The 18,194-nt window shown below is 38.7% G+C and overlaps 1 protein-coding gene across 1 annotated transcript in view; it reads right to left on the reverse strand.

Moving 5' to 3' along the window:
• Nucleotides 1-17,810, reverse strand: part of nfkbib (nuclear factor of kappa light polypeptide gene enhancer in B-cells inhibitor, beta) — a 59,669-nt gene extending 41,859 nt beyond the window's left edge. Inside the window, exons 1-3 of the mRNA XM_051932292.1 lie at nucleotides 17,292-17,810; nucleotides 12,536-12,653; nucleotides 12,229-12,430 (exon numbers count right to left, since the gene is read on the reverse strand). Coding sequence (XP_051788252.1) covers nucleotides 12,229-12,430; nucleotides 12,536-12,653; nucleotides 17,292-17,638 — 667 coding nt within the window. The 5' untranslated portion in view covers nucleotides 17,639-17,810. The remainder of the gene's footprint in view (nucleotides 1-12,228; nucleotides 12,431-12,535; nucleotides 12,654-17,291) is intronic.
• Between the last annotated feature and the right edge of the window lie 384 nt (nucleotides 17,811-18,194).

Here is an 18,194-nt window from a genome sequence, read left to right on the forward strand (position 1 = left end):
CTTTAAAAATATCTTCGTTATACATGTTTAATTATGCCATCCATTCAGAGTTGCGCCCATCTCTGAACGAGTCGCCAGCACATCGCAGGATGAATACAAGCAAAACATACACTAGCAGGGTCAATATAGCACAACAAAACCCCACATCCTACATGACTTTGAAAGGAAACTGAAGCACGCCGAGTAAACCCACCAGAAAAACATGCAAATGCAAGGCAGGCATGCCACCGTGCCCCCATTTGATTAATGCATGCTGTAATGCATTTCACCATGAAAATTATATTAAGTATTTATCTTTGCATTCTAAATGTTCAGAGAGCAGGAAGATCATGAAGTGAATGTATTCTGTGCGGCGATCGCTGCCGGCGCCTCCTCTTAGTGCAAGAAGAAGTCAGTTTAAGAATCACTTAACACAAAGCATTTAATGTGCTATATAACTTATGATGGGGTTTGAGAAAATCTAGTAAATTAAATATTCATTTTACGATGAAGTTTAGTTTACGATGTTCTACTTTAATGACAAATTACGAGAATAAAGTCAACATGTCGACTTTAATCTTGACATAAACGGCGAGAATAAAGTAGAAATGTCCAGAATAAAGTCAACATGTCGACTTTATTCTCGTCGTAAGCGTCAAGATTAAAGTGGAAATGTCGAGAATAAAGTCAACATGTCGTCACACTATTACACAGTACCCAGGTACATTACACTGTATTGAAAACAAATAAAACAAGTACAACTTGGCTTGCAGTATTACCCAGTAGTATAGAAACAGTATTTACACATCTGACCTTTTAGAACTAAAGTATCTCCAGGCGACGGACGTGACTCCTTTTTTTCGGCAAAAGTTCTTCTGTTCATCATGTTCAACTTTATCGTCGGCTTCAGTTTCGGAATGTTCTCCGTCCATTTTCACCGCGCAATACCTATGCTACCTGCCGCTACCTATTTGGTGGTGTAGCAGTGAAAAAGTTCCCCACTTGAACAGTTTCCCGCCGCGCCACATTCCGAACGTCGTTTAGGCAATTTAAACCGGTGTTGCGGTATAAGAAAAATCCATATCATAAAAAAAATAAAAAACGGTTTTCGGTATGTGCCCCAATAAATGCAAGTTTATCAGCATTATACTAATAACCCAATTGTGCTTCACTCACTCAGAATATGGAACCAATGTAGAAAGCATTTTAAGATGGAGAATCTTTTATCTCTGGCACCTCTGCAAGAGAACCACCTCTTTCAACCCTTGCAAACATATGGAGTTTTTAACATCTGGAAAAAAATTGGGATTAAATTGCTTAGAGATCTTTATATAGACAACATCTTTGCATCCTATGAACAATTACACTCCAAATTTAACTTTCCAGCCACACATTTCTTTCACTATCTTCAAATTAGGAACTTTGTTAAACACAACCTGCCCGATTTTCCTCCTCTTGCACCCTCCTCCATGCCGGAAAAAATATTGCTCAATTTCAAGGACTTAGACACCATCTCTGCAATATATAAAATTATCTTGCAGTCCCTCCCTTTTAAAGATCCAAGAGGACAATGGGAAAAAGATCTCTTAATCAATATATCAGAAAAAGAGTGGAAAATAGCAATGCAGAGACTTCACTCAAGCTCCATATGCACAAAGCATACAATTTTTCAACTCAAAATTATATATCAAGCACATCTGTCTCGCCTAAAACTGTCCAAAATGTTTCCAGGGTAAGATCCAAGCTGCGAACGCTGCAATCAAGTCCCTGCCTCACTGGGTCACATGTTCTGGGCCTGCACCAAATTAACATCATTTTGGACCAAAATTTTTAAGTGCCTTTCAGACAGCCTTGGTGTCACAATCCCTCCTAACCCATTAACAGCTGTGTTTGGTGTTCTTCCAGATAGGTTTAAAATGGAGAAGGACAAACAAACTGATTGCATTCACTACATCTTTGGCACAAAGACTTATTTATCTAAACTGGAAGAATTCTAACTTTCCTCTTTTAAGTCAGTGGGAAACTGATGTTTTATACTATTTGAAATTGGAAAAAATCAAATATTCAGTTAGAGGATCTGTACAGAATTTTTTCAAAACCTGGCAGGATCTAATCAATAATATCTTAGAATAAGCTCTTAATGCACCAAGGAAGCAATTATCTCCACATTTCTTTTTCTTCTCCATTTATCACTATTGCCCTATTAAACTCATCAATTTAGGTATGTCTACAAGCCTTAAGTTTTACTCTGTTGGCCATGCTCTCTCTCTCTCTCAGGGGTGAGGGGCGACTTGTTTTCAATCCTATCTTTTGTAAAATTTGATCTATTTGTATGGAATGATTACAATAAAATTAATAAAATTTAAAAAAAAAGCATTAATTGGATATGCCCTTACAATTCAACAGCTCTTTAAAGGAATACTACACCTATAAATTATTTTTTATATGTTACTTACCCCATGTGTACTTTGTAGTGATGAGCCTGAAAAACTTTTAAACTCATATTTTCATGCAGAATGGAGAGAAAGAAGCTTTCCATAACAGAGCTTAATGGTGGCCATTGTTGTACAATGGCAAATGATACTCCTTTGCATAATCCACGTCTGTCATTCAGTCATTATGTTCAATACGGTTACTTCCTAAATTATCAGTATGCACATAAACAAGAAACCTAAAGCCTCATGGGAGTCATTTTTTAATTTAAGACAGAATTTGTGACCAACAAATGACAGGGAGAGGTGGGTCTTCAAAAAGTCAACGACTGGATAAAAGATATGTGGATTATACAACATGAGTAACGTGAGATTTTTTTTCTTTTATCCATGGATGTCGTTTTACATCAGTTGCTGTTATATAACACTGGCCACCATTGATTTTTTTTTTTATGACACAATAGATTCGACAGATTATGACACACAAGCTCTTATGTCCTCAAACTGCACAACCATATTCAGTCCAACTAACATGCCGCAATGTGGGTGCTCAGACAATCTATGTGCAATACAGTCTTCACTGCAAGATGCTGCACAATGAATTATGGGAAATTTGATGGTGCCAACAGAAAACTGTCTCAAGAGGCTGCTCATACTACAAGACAGCAAATTAAATTTCTGACATGACAGAAATTGTTCTGATCATGCGACAGCTCAACTGTGAGAGTCAACTGGGCACCATATCTACTTTCCTACTGCATGTGAAACGGCAGCTGATGAAACTGAAATTTGGGCAGACTCAGAGACAGCAAAATAAAATCAGAGGCTTAAAAATACAGCAGTGCCTTATACTTCAAACAATTCTAACTTCGAACGTTCCGGAGTTCAAAGGCTAAATTCGAGAAAAATATGATCCATAGTTTGAACGATGCTTCTACAATGGAACTGTATGCACAGTGAAAAAAATGCAACAACAGATGGCACTAACGCAGCAAGTATAAACATCATCTGTTGTGTACCGTCTTCATGTTAGTAAACCAACTGTTGTTGACATACAGGTATGGGCATAATCCCCTCCCCTTTTCTCTTATCGGAGTCTCTGATTCCATCCTGCCAGTGTACTGTGCAGCCTGCTAACTCAATAGCTATATCCAGAATGAGTTGATGAAGCCAGGTCACTGTAATATAGCAGAATGCAACCGTCCTTGACGATTTTATTTTCTGTAACCTGTAGCTTCAATTCACCCATCTTATTTGCGAGGGATCTTGCACTGGTGAGAAAAACACTAGGAAGAGGTGGGCCTGTGTGGCCACCTCCATAGCCTTGAAAGCACGCCAGCCCTGTAGCCTGCAATGCACCCAAATTTTGTAGTTCAAAATGTGTACATTATGTCTGTACTCTCACCTTTCCCTCATCTACATCTTAAGATAGCTTTCAGCCTACAAAATTTTCACTCACCTTTACACTAATAATTATTCCTGAGCAGTATTCTGCAACAAGGAATATAAGGTAAATAATGTAAAATAGGAAAAACATAAGTGTGCAAAAGGTATGCTTTGTTTTTATTTTCTATCACATGCATCAATGTTATATAGTTTTTATGGGAAAATGTCAATAAAACATTCCAAAAACAATAGATCCATCTATTATAAAGCCCGGTCATCAATTACAAGACAGTCTACATTATTTCTAATATCGCTAAAATCTTTTGTCAGCATGTTTTGTTAAATAACTAAATGACCTGTTATTAGATTAGCTGCATAGCTACAAAAAACAGTGCTCAACTTAACTGAATTGCTGTTTGTTATCGAGATGGTATCATTTAATGTTAATATGTTTTGCTACTTTCCCATCAGAAGGCTAAGCAGTGCAGCATCAGGAACTTTGAAGTGTATTTGTTTTTACTATGCAAATTAGTATTAGCAATTAGTTAATATATCGGAGAAAAAGAAAATAAACCAAAAGTAACTTGTTAGTCATTTTTCAAATGACTTGGCCTCAGAAAGTGTGTTAAACCCATAGTTTTCAAATACGTAACTATCAGGCTAAGCTTAGGAGCCTCAGCAGTTCTGGTGAAAAATAAATAATTCTAATTTAAATATTGTCTTTAAATTGTCTCATGTTTTACACACAACTCAAAATGTTCATTAATTGTTGCACAAAATCAGTCCTATATCAATGTAGTTATTGACCTAGAGCTGTGGTTTTCACCCTGAGCGGAATGGGAGAGTCTGTCAGCTAATATTTCGGTGAAAACAAATAATAAAGAATAACTGAGGAAAAAATTGGGCCTTAAAAGGACAGTTAATTATATAGCAGTCGAACCAGAGTCTCCATGTTTGGCTGTGCTGCTACTGTGTAACTCTACTTCTTCCCATGCCAATATGAAGTATCCCACTGTTCGCATTGAGTCCGAGGTGACAGGCCCCACTAGCTCCCTACCTCTTTGGGCTGATCTATGCCAAGATCAAGACTGGTCAAGATCCATGCACCAAGACCAATGTTTTATTGCAAAACTGAGACTCTTAACAAGTGAGTACTGTCTTCTCCCTCATTGTAGTCTCTCTTTCTCACTTAGTTTTGGTAAACTTTTTAATGTAACATCTTTTTTAGAACAATTTTTGAAACTGTCACACTAATTCAGAAGAATATACATTGAGGAACAAAGAGGAATATTAGCATGTGCCCTGGACTGGTAAATCTTCAATTTTGGAACTGCAGACTGTTTTTATTAAGTTTTCATTCAGTCAGTCAGTCAAACATCGTCCAACTCGCTATATCCTAACACTGGTCACGGGGGTCTGCTGGAGCCAATCCCAGCCAACACAGGGCGCAAGGCAGGAACAAATCCCGGGCAGGGCACCAGCCCACCGCAGGACACACACACACACACCCACCCCAAGCACACACTAGGGACAATTTAGGATTGTCTTTGGACTGTGGGAGGAAACCCACGCAGACACGGGGAGAACATGCAAACTCCACGCAGGGAGGACCCGGGAAACGTCTCCTTACTGCGAGGCAGCAGCACTACCACTGCGACACTGTGCTGCCCTTAAGTTTTAATTATTTTGCTCAAATGAACCAGGATGAACTGAATTTATAAGACTTTAATTACAGACATTGCAAGCATCCATCCTTCATTCTTCCTGTATTGAACCAGTAATTTTATCCATCTGTTTCAGTCAGTTTAAAGCAGAAGCTGTTTTAATGAGTTAATAACCTTGGAACGGAAAAATACTATGGACACTACTGGACTAGAACCTCAATTAGTTTCAATCAGTTTATAACCTGGGAAAGGAAAGAAGCACAAGGTGCTTAAATTATAAAATGCCAGGACAGGCAAGATTTTTTTCTAATTTATAGAAAATGCTCAACTTTAGTACAAAATTTCATTTGACAAATGCATATATGGCATGTCTGTGAAGAAAGAACTTCAACTTGAAAAATACCAAACTAAAAAAAAAAAAAAAGTGGTATTTCAAAACATTTTTGATTCCAGGAGGGGGTCCACTATAGAAAAAGCCTGAGAACCCTTAGCCCAAAGATTTCATCACACTTACATTAAAAGTCTGCTTGCGATTAAGAATCTGCTTTGATTGATAGGTCTACTACCATGTTGTGTGATTAGTGTAATGAAAATCCAAAATCATGTTTCACTTCTCAGCATTAGGTTTATGTTAGTGGGGGGCCCTGACCAGATGGGTCAACATTTTGGGGGACTGAATTGAAAAACTTTGGGAATATCTGTATTAGACCATTAAAACTACATCAGCACTACCAACATTTATTTCTACGGCACATTTTCATTCACTGAATGTAGCTCAAAGTTCTTTACAAGATGTCAAAGATGCTGGAAAATACAAAAGCAAATGCACATCAGAATAGTAAAAAAAAAAAAAAAAAAAAAAAAAAAAAGAAGAAGTATAAAGTTTTGTACTGGCTTACTCAATAGTCCAGATCTAAATCCAACAGAGATGCTGTGGAAAGACTTGAAACAAGCAGATGACCTGCCAAAATCTATGTCTGAATTAAATCCGTTCTATTGGGGGGGAAGTGTGCTAATATTTCACCACAGCAACACAGAAAGCTTGTATTGAATTATACAAGCAGTTAAGGATGGTGGAAATAGCTATTAATTGTAAGGAGACAATTACTTTTTCAAAAGCTGCTAGTTATTGTGGTACCCTTTACTTAAGCTTAAATTTCATATAAAAAACTGAAAACATTTAGTATCAAAAATACAACAACAACGAAGGAAATCAGGATGAGGCAAATACTTTTTTATGGCACTGTAAAACAATAAGGTGACAAAAGCGGAGTGGTGGCTCTGAGGCTAAGGATCTGCGCTGGTATCCAAAAGGTTGCCGATTCAAATCCCCGTCACTACCAAAAGAGATCCTACTCTGCTGGGCCCCTTGAGCAAGGCCCTTAACCTGTAATTGCTCCAGGGGCGCTGTACAATGGCTGACCCTGCGCTCTGACCCCAAGGGGCATGCGAAAACTAACAAATTCCTAATACAAGAAATTGTATAAGGCGAAATAAAGAACAAAAAGCATCAGGCCGTCTTATATTAAACTGTAATGAACTGTGTTAAGTATAACACAGTAGTACATTAGGTAGCACTGCTGCCTCATTGAGTTTAGATATGTAAGAACAGCATTTTCTCCAGTTAAATGTATCAAAGAATGTACTGGAGCTGTGCTATGCTTTAAAATTTCACATCTACACTTCAAAATATCAGCAATGTATGATACCACTGCCTCGGGTTGCCTTAGTTGAAGAGATGCTTGCAGATTCCAAACAATAATCTGCACTACCCATGTAATGTGGTGTTCTGGGTGGGCTGTGGGTGAATGGTGTGTAGTGTTATAACTGGTTTTGTTGTCTCACAGATTGTTGCAACTCAGTACATGTAGCAGTATTCTGCAATGTTACTACGATGATTCAAAGGTAATTCACTCCAAATTTATTTAAAATCACTATAAATTGTTCTGTATTGGCACAAAACTCTAAAAATAGGTTTGCCTCCACATAAAATGAATTTGAAAAAACATCTAACAACAAAAAACTAGTACTGTTTTCTTTTTGGGCGGCACGGTGGCGCAGTGGTAGCGCTGCTGCCTCGCAGTTAGGAGACCCGGGTTCGCTTCCCGGGTCCACCCTGCGTGGAATTTGCATGTTCTCCCCGTGTCTGCATGGGTTTCCTCCGGGCGCTCCAGTTTCCTCCCACAGTCCAAAGACATGCAGGTTAGGTGGATTGGCAATCCTAAATTGGCCCTAGTGCGTGCTTGGTGTGTGGGTGTGTTTGTGTGTGTCCTGCGGTGGGTTGGCACCCTGCCTGGGATTGGTTCCCTGCTTTGTGCCCTGTGTTGGCTGGGATTGGCTGCAGCAGACCCCCCGTGACCCTGTGTTCGGATTCAGCGGGTTGGAAAATGGATGGATGGATGGATGTTTTCTTTTTTTTTTTTTTTTTTTTTAGGAAACTGGAAGTCAATAGTTTAATCACTCAAGCACAGAGTTCTCAGTAGTTCTCTTTCTATGATATTTTGAACAAAAAAAGTGACTCAACTTTTCTTATAGTAAGAAAAAGTATTTTGTTGTGTTTGATCATGGTTTGGTTATAGAACATATTTTGACATTTCTTACCATGCTTGTAAACAATATGCTGTATAAAGCATATAAAGGTGTGTGTTGACTTATTTTGTGAGCTTACAATGTACACCATGTGATATACATGTAAATAAAAAAATGTAAGGCACTGCTTTGATATATACTGTAATCAGTGTATTTCAGATTTATTGTCTTGTAAACACAGTACAATTACATCCCTATTTGTCCGCAAATAATGCTTTAGAAGTGGAACTAAATTATTGGAAGTACTCTGTTTAGTAAGTTTCTTGTTCCTCCAAACATTTTGTTATTACTTTTATACTGTATAATGGTGCTGTATATTGTATTGTATAGGTTGTGTATGATATTTATTTACATTGACAATGCATCCAGCTAATCGGCAATGGATGATATTATCGACCATCAGCTCAGCCCTAGTATATACCCTTTCAAAGTTTAATTCAGAGCTGAGTAATTCTTTATGGTGCCCATATATTCTCATGTGGCTCCTTTCTAAAATTCTGGTTTCCTTTCTCATTGGTCAACTCCCTTCAAGTAAGTGATCTAATGCAACTGTGTGGACAGTATGTAGGATGCCATCAGGGGTGGACAAATCAGTAGTCCGGACGCACAGGGATGAGAAGGTGATAGGTGGGTATGGTGTCAAGGAGAGGAATGAAGAAGGTCAGATGATTGTGGATTTTGTGAAAAGGATGGACATGGCTGTGGTGAATATGTATGTTAAGAAGAGGAAAGAACATAGGGTGACATACAAGAGTGGAGGAAGATGTACACAGGTAGATTTTATCCTATGCAGGAGGGTCAGTCTGAAGGAGATTGGAGACTGTAAAGTGGTGGAAGGGGAAAGTGTTGAAGCATAGGATGGTGGTCTGTAGAATGACATTGGATATCAAGAAGAGGAGGAAAGTGAGGGCAGAGCCATAGATCAAATGGTGGAAGTTGAGAAAGGAAGACTGTAAGGAAGAGTTCAGGGAAGAGGTAAAACAGAGTTACCAGACACCTGGGCAACTAGAGCAGAAGTAAACAGAAAAAGAGGATGGCAAAGAAGAAGTGGAATAGTCAGAGAGATTCAGAAAGTAGACAGGAGTACAAGATGATAAGACGTAAGGTAAAGAGAGAAGTGGCGAAGGGTAAGGAAAAGGCGTATGATGAGTTGTATGAGAGGTTGGACACTAGGGAGGGAGAAAAGGACCTGTACCGACTGGCTAGACAGAGGGACTGAACTGGGAAAGATGTGTAACATGTTAAGGTGATAAAGGATAAAGATGGAAACATACTCACAAGCAAGGAGATGAAAAGAGTACTTTGAGGGGTTAATGAATGAAGAGAATGAGAGAGACAGAAGGTTCGATAATGTGAAGAAAGTGAATCAGGAAGTGCAACAGATTAGCAAGGAGGAAGTAAGGACAGCTATGAAAAGGATGAAGAAAGGGAAGGATGTTGGTCCAGATGACATACCTGTGGAATCATGGAGGTGTTTAGGAAAGATGGCAGTAGTGTTTTTAACCAGATTGTTTAATACAATCTTGGAAAATGAGAGGATGCCTAAAGAGTGGAGAAAAAGTGTACTAGTACCGATTTTTAAGAATAAAGAGGATGTGCAGAGCTGTAGTAACTACAGGGGAAAAAACTGATAAGCCACAGCCTGAAGTTATGGGAAAGAGTAGTAGAAGCTAGGTTAAGAAGGAATGTGATGATCAGTGAGTAGCAGTATGGTTTCATACCATGAAAGAGCACCACATATGTGATGTTTGCTCTGAGGGTGTTTATGGAGAAATATAGAGAAAGACAGAAAAAGCTGAACTGTGTCTGTGTTGACTTATAGAAAACATAAGACAAAATGCCTAGAGAGGAGTTGTGGTATTGTATGAGGAATTCAGGAGTGCCAGAGACCTATTCAAGTGTGGTACAGGATATGTACAAGGGAAGTGAGACAGCAGTGAGGTCTAAGGTAGAAGTGACAGATACATTCAAAGTAAAGGTGGGATTACATCAGGGATCACCTCTTAGTCCTTTCTTATTTGCAATGGTGATGGACAGGTTGACAGATAATTTTAGACAGGAGTCTCCATGGACTATGATGTTTGCGGATGACATTGTGATCTGTAGCAAGAGTAGGGAGCAGGTCAAGGAGACCCTAGAGAGGTGGAGATATGCTCTAAAGAGGACAGAATTGAAGGTCAGTAGGAACAAAACAGAATGCATATGTGTGAATGAGAGGGAGGTCAAAGGAATGGTAAGGATGCAGGGTGTAGAGCTAACAAAGGTGGGTGAGTTTAAATACCTGGGAACAACAGTAGACAGTAACTTGCAGTGTGGAAGAGAGGTGAAGAAGAGAGTGCAGGCAGGGTGGAGTGGGTAGAAAAGAGTGTCAGGAGTGATTTGCTGACTGATGGAAACCAGCAATTGTGAAAGGGACAGTCTTCAAGACGGTATTAAGATCAGCTAAGTTACTTGGGTTGGAGATGGTGGCAATGACCAAAAAACAGGAGACAGAGCTAGAGGTGGCATAGTTAAAGATGTTAACATTTGCACTGGGTGTGACGAGGATGGACAGGATTAGAAATGAGTACATTAGAGGGTCAACTCAGGTTGGAGACAAAGTCAGAGAGGTGAGATTGCGTTGGTTAGGACACGTGCAGAAGAGAGATGCTGGGTATATTGGGAGAAGGATGCTAAGGATAGAATAGCCAGGTAAGAGGAAAAGAGGAAGGCCTAAGAGGAGGTTTATTGATGTGGTGAGAGAGGACATGCAGGTGGTGGGTGTGACAGAGCAAGATGCAGAGGACAGGAAGTTATGGAAAAAGATGACCTGCTGTGGTCACCCCTAATGGGAGCAGCCGAAAGAAGAAAAAGAAGAAGATTCTCTTTCAAGATGTTGATTATATTGTGGTAGAAGAATGCTATGCACTCATGTACAACAAAACTTTACAAAAAAGACATTGCTGTAAAACGCTGCAGGTAACCCTCCACCCCATATATAAAGCAGGCCTAACAGAAAGTGTACCTTGATTACCAGGTTTGTAAAGCCAGTAGTCCAGCAGAGTACAATATGTATTTACAATGTGTCTACTGCTGAAACATATCCAAATGATTGTATGCATTACAGACTGCTTTGCCATCAATAAAACAAGAATATAATCTAATTCAGGGTCACTGGGGACAAAAACCTACAACAGCAGCAATAGATAGAAAGTAGAAAACAGCCCCAGACATGGACAGTCCATCACAGGACCGACTCACACATGAACTCATGCACACACTCAGAGCTGATGAGAAACTGCCAATCAACCAAACCAGTAACTCTTCAGAGGGTGTCAGAGGAACACGGGAATACCTGCAGGAAACCCACACAGACGTGAGGCAATGGGTTAACGCCAAACAGACAACAACTGAGTGGGGGTTTCAAACAAGGTACACCTAATTCATATGTTGGCAGCACTTATTTACCATGCCACCAAGTAAATACACAATGAATGATGCGGAGATGCTGTAAGTAAATTCTGAAATGAATTCAAACATCTGTACTATTTTAATAAGGAACAGCTCCTTACTTATTAGGTCCAGTGGTTTTTTTGATCAATTATTGTAACCGAGACTCGAACATCTTGTTTCAAAATAGACCCTAACCAATTTTGACTTCATCTGTAAGTCACTTTGGGTAAAAGGCTTCAGCTAAATGAATAAATGTAAATATTACTAACACATCCCATATGCAGAAGCTATTAAAGCAAACCAATATTCATCTATTTCACAATAAATCAAATGACTATGCTTAAACTCTAAAGTGCATACATCAATCTATTTTCCAGGAACATTCTCAAAACTATTACTAAAATGAACTGGACAGATTTTGTCAACTGAAATAGTGAAGCAAGTACTCAAGAATATCATTGGAAAATACGGGGAAGTGCTTTCAAGATAGAAATAAGGAAGCATAACCATACTCTGGTTAGTCAGTACCAGAAAACAAACATAACAAACAGTGAAACGTGTAGTGAATACACTGCAATTAATAATGGACTGGCTGAATTAAATTTGCACATTCCTTTTTTTAACAACCATGTGCATAATGCCATTACCAAGGGCTTTCAGATATACAGGTATATAGTCAAGCTATTTTCCATCCACCCTAAACTTTCCTACACAATTAACCCACCTTTGTTCCAAGGTTGTCTCACCTGCATAATTGGTGGTCTGAAGATGTGCTTTGTGCAAGTCAGGCCAGGTCAGTGCTGTCACACATTCCCACAGAGACTCCCTGCAGGCGATGTGTAGTGCAGTGTTTCCCTCCCGCTCCTGAATTTCAGGATTGGCACCAGCCCGCAGCAACTTCCTCACTGTATCAGGTTGCTTAACGATGACTGCAATGTGGAGGGCAGTCTAGGGAGGTGGAAAAAGACTAATCAGGCAAACCTAATAGCCATAACCACAGTTCTGCTAACTGCTCCAAAGCTACTTAGAAATTTATAAAAGTAATGCCCTTACCTGGCCCAAATCATTCTGCACATTGAGGTACTCTGTCCTGGAGGGATCACCGGAGATGAAATTAAGAATGTATTCAAGGAAAAGAGTATGCTCATGGATCACAGCCAAGTGCAGAGCACTATACAAAGAAATTAACAAAAAAAGTGAGAAAACCTCCATATTTGATTTTTTGCCTGCAGAAGCAGCAATGGTGAGCCTCATTTCATCATGATCGTAGATTACAGATATTTAAATACAATAAAGGGGTACCAATTATATACCAATGACACACAGCTCAATCTGCTTATTACAACTTCAAGTTCCTGGTAAGACAGGGAGTGTGAAAGAAAAACAGAAATTTAAAACAAACCACATCTGAAGAAAAAAAAAAAAAAACTCTGCAAAAAGGCTGATCTGCCAGCATCATGCACATACTGTATAATACTTAAAGCCATTTGTACAATCTATAAACCTATTCATGAAGAATTTGAATATGGCTAACTGGCCTAATATAAATACAAATTAGCTGTGGTTAAAAAAGGAAAAGCTAGGTAGCCTTGTTATCACCATACACAGATATTCTATTAAGCAGTGAAGAAAGCTTAGGCAGTCTGTATAACACTCTTCTGTAACAAACTCCACTGCACAACACTATTGCATTTATTCTCAAACCCCTTACACCCCCACAGTTTCATTCTCAATTACATATCAGGAAGTTATCATTTCAGACATGAAAAGAAAGCTGTTTAAATGAAAACTAACTAATTTATAATGAAGCTTCCCAGTGATAAATAATGTAATGCTTTAAAACTATCTCCACTTATCCCTCAATACCTTTATATCACATAGCAACATGAAGATGAACTAGTTTCTATTGACAAATATGGCCAGAAGCTTTATTGGTTTCTCTTTACCTTTCATTAATTGACAAGAGAAAAGATAGACGACAGGGATTATAATGAGCAGGAAAAGCAGGACTGCCCAAAACACCACCTATATGCAGCAATACTACTTTACTAACATTCAGTCAGGAATTCCCAAGCTATTATCAGTACACAAGCAAAGCAGCTGCGTGAATTTAAAAGAGGAAGTGCCTGTCTGCAGAGCTGGGATTTCTGGGGAAATTCCGATCAGGGGCCAGCAAACAGGCTGCTGCTGTTACTGCCACACAAGTGTTTGGTGTTGTGGAGAACAGATACTTTTGAATTTTTTTAATGCCCCACATGTGGGCTGCACTGCAATGCTCTTTTGTTGCTCTTTTATCATGAGCAAGTGAATGTTCACAGTACATCTATTCATTCATCTGCTAGTACATACTGTACTGCTAATATGCCAGCATTCTTTAAGTAAAATCTAAATTTACTTAAATTCTTTAAGTAAAAATCTAATGTGTCACTGATTAATGATGACTTAGAGCAGGGGTAGGCAACGTCGGTCCTGGAGTGCCACAGTATGTGCAGGTTTTTGTTCCAACCCAGTTCCTTAACGAGAACTCAATTATTGCTGATGAAGCACATATTGCTTAAGTGACATTTTAATGCTTCATTTTAGTGGTCTCGCTTGTTAAGGTTCTCCAACCTTAATTGCTTATTTCAATCTTAAACTGCTGCATTCAGTGTTTTAATTGCTCCTTATTAGCAATAAGATGTAAAAGACAAAGCAGCCAGCAGTTCTCCAGCTAGCTTTTTTCCAATTACATCTGTGTGTGTTCATCATGCACGGTTTGATTTAATAAAACACTTAATAGAAAAATGTGACAGACTGAAAATGATCTGTTTTAGGCTTCAAATCATTTGGATGATATCCTTGGAAAGGAAAAAAATCTACGATATAAAAGCCTTACATTGCACAGACTAACAAGCCATAAAATTAAAAAAGGTCTGAGATTGGCAATGATTGGTTTCTAATTAAGCAATTGGGTTGGAATGAAAACCTGTAGCCACTGCGGCTCACCAGGACCGACATTGCCTACCCCTGACTTAGAGGATATTGCATTGTCTGCAATAGGTGGATTATCTTTTGCTAATGGTGCTTCAGTACAATAGCATGGACATTTCTTTTAGCCTGTTTCCTAAAGTCTTTCTAATACATGCTGGCTTATCATTGCCATCTTTGAAAGACCACACAGACCTCCCTACGGCACAACTGGATTAGAATCATGATTACTTTAATCAGAAACTAAACATCTTCACTCACATTTTCTGCTATAATTTTATACATATTAGGAAGATACCTAACCTACAGTTAACTATATGATGTGGATATGCTACAGCTGGAGCATAGGTATATTAGGAGAAGGGTCATACAGAAGTAAGACTAAATCATCAACATTCTGGTTTAAAAACTAGCACCCAATACTTTAATCTATACTGTGACCAATCAAGAAAGTAGCTTTTACATCTATAAAACCTTAATCAGTTGAGTTAAAAGATAATATATGTAGCCTCCTCTACATCTTTTAAGGATAATTAAACCTGTTGAAAGTTTTTAATGGATTTACTAATGATGTGTAAATGTATAATAAGACCCTCAAGTCAATCAACATGAATGAATTTATCCCAGTCCTCTTACTGTAAATGCAAGAGTATATATTATCATAAAACTGCTGTGATTTTAGACAGACTTCAGACAAATATATATAATGCCCTAGAGATCAACCATGAGAAAGCACATTGTCAAAACATAAAGACAATCTATTTATTAAATTTTCTAAAGGCATTTTTATTTCTATACTTAAGATTTAAAGTTATTGTTTTGTCAAGATCATACAAGGAAACATGGAATTTGTCTTATCAGTGGTATCCAGGCAAAATAAATAAACAGAACCTTTGTAGCTAAATCATTTTGAAAACCATTCAAAAACAGTGCACCATTTAAATAACATTTGAAATTAATTGTCAGAATCAAAAGTTTTCTTGGATAATAACTACTGATATTCACAAAGGCCTCTGGTACCCCTATGGACCATGCTCACTTAAACTCATCCTACAGTCCAAAATTCTTTGATATTAGTAATTCTTTTTGCTTGAACATTGTATGGCGCTTTGAGACAACTGGAACTCTCCACTCAAAAAAAATATTTTTTTCTTATATATTTTTAAGGTCCCGAGAAAAGTTTTTAATCTATGTCTTCATGTAGAATGGAGAGAAATAAGTTTGCCACTTAACAGAACTCAATGATTACCAGTTCTGTCCAGCAGCAAAGAACGTGAAAAACATCCATCATTCTTTTAGCATAATCCACATTTATGTTATCCAGTTGTTTGCTCAATACCTGCAAAACGAATGTGTTTTTAGCTATAATCTGGTTATATAGTTACTTCCTGAATTATTAGGGCAAAACTCTTAAGACTTATGAAAAAGAATATTTGAAGACATGCACCTCGCCATCATTCTTTGGTCAAGAGCACTGTCTTTAGTCGAAAAAGTGATTCCCATGAGGCTTTAGGCTTCCTGTTTATGTGCATGCTGATAATTCAGGAAGTAACTAACAATAATTTAGCAAAAAAGGCATTTGTTTTGCAAGTTTTGCGCTTACAACTGGATAAAAGACATGGATTATGCGATGTGATTTTTTTTTTTCTTTTTAGCGCAACCGTGTTTTACATTGTTTGCCATTTGTACAGCATTGGTCACTATTGGCTTCTATTGTGTTATAAAGCTTTTTATCTCCATCTTGCATGAAAACATGAAAGTTTAAAAAATGTTCATGGTCACCACTACAAAGTACATGGGGTAAGCAACACAAAAAAATTATAATTTTTGGGTGGAGTATTCCTTTAAACAAAAATTCTTCTTTTTATTAATTTTTACTTTTTTATGGCTTATGTCCCTGGTGTTTGCTTACCAGGTCATCCACATCAGTTCAAAAAATCTAGACTGCCTGACTGGTAACCTGTTGGAATGTATTGAAATTCTGCTGTGATACATATTCATTAATCACAAGGACAGCATAACAGCAGTCTTTTACCTCTATGTCTGACCTTACATGAGCAGCCTGGGTTCAAATCCCATGTAAAAACATTGTCTACAAACAGTGTGCAATGTCTCTCATGGGTTTTCTCCCTGCATACCAAAAGATGTGTGTGTTCTGTTAACTGGCAGTTCAAAATTGACCAAGTGTGGATGTATGCATGAGTGGGCCCTAGGATGAACTGCCCCTGTTTAGTACTGCCAGGATAGGCTCTGATCCTGCCGTGACTCTAATTGGATTAAGCAGTTTTGATAATTTTACTATTCATCACAAGACACTATGTATGTCCTGATATATTACACATTGTTATACACTTCATTTCATTTCTCAAGGTCTCATTTAAACATTATTGTCATTAACAAACTAAAGGGGCAGTCTTTTACAAGGATGGTAAATCTGCAACACTGATAACTGCTATACTTTAACAGGATGAAAACCATACTAGCATGCACAATGAAACAGACTCTTACAACTGAGCACAAGTAGGTGGTCATTACAAGGCCGGCCCCCCAAACCCATCCATTGGGATAATAACCTTCCCTGACATCAAACTACCACTACCTATTCCTGGGCTAGAAAATAACAGTTTTCGACTAGATTGACTGACGGAATCAAGCATACATAATCTGAACGTATTTCTATAAAATACGATGAGTAAACGCAGCATCCAGTGCTCCCCTCAAACAAAGTCAATTGTGCTGGGAGGGGTGCGGTTTCAAACTCATCCTGTATATCACCAGTTACAGAAATTAGGTTACAACCCCCAAGCCCCAAACCAGTACCGTGCAGTTTGTCTATACTTACGTGTCCCCATCCTCGGAGATAAAGGCCAATGATCTAACTGTTTCTTCCAGGACCCTTGCGCTGTCCACAACGGGCTCCTCCGTTTCATGGGCAGGCTGACTGCAGTATTCTTCGCTCTTCTCTCCAATTTCTATGGCCACTATGCCGTGTGTAATTTTGCTCAGTTCTGCGTCTGACTCCTCGATGAGAGAATCTCCTATAGCTGAGTCGAGACGCTCCCCTGGGCCCGAATGACATGCATCGGTCCCACTGGAAAAGCAAAGCCCGCTATCGCACCACTCGTCCGTGGAGTCTATATCCTTTGCCTGGCCGCCAAGGCCAGAGTGCTGGCTATACAGGCTGGTCATTTTCGTGTCCGTCTTCAACAGTCAGCTTTACCCCGGTTAATATAACTGGGGGGGCATCACTAACCGGAGTTTAGTACCCCTTCATACCCGTCCGGTCTCCACTCTTTCGACGCTCAGTGAAGGTTGGGGAAATCCCCAGGCTGCTCCCGTCAATCATGACAACGTACGTAAAGAGCAGGGCTCTCTGGGAAATTGAGTTGCATCGCGCACAGTTTTGTGGGAAAATTATTCGGCAACGCGGAGGAGATGAAAATGCACGGCATTTTGGGAAAATGTAATCCGGAAATGGTGATGTGAGTTATGTAAGACGAAAATAATGTCAAATACAGTGTGTAAGTAATATAATATGGAAGGCATAAAGCCAAAGAAAGATCGCATTTTTTTAAATCTTAAAGCAGCAGCCGTTTTTCACAAAGTGTACATCACACTGTTTGCGTTTACCACTAAGTAGAGCAAAGGGCAAAAAGAAAAAATCATTAGCCGCATTCAGATATACTAAAACAGTGATTTTCAACGGTGCCACTGGGTGGCACAGTTCACAGGTGTCGCAAAAGCA

The sequence above is a fragment of the Erpetoichthys calabaricus genome, chromosome 1 (assembly GCF_900747795.2).
Source record: "Erpetoichthys calabaricus chromosome 1, fErpCal1.3, whole genome shotgun sequence".
Taxonomy (NCBI): domain Eukaryota; kingdom Metazoa; phylum Chordata; class Cladistia; order Polypteriformes; family Polypteridae; genus Erpetoichthys; species Erpetoichthys calabaricus.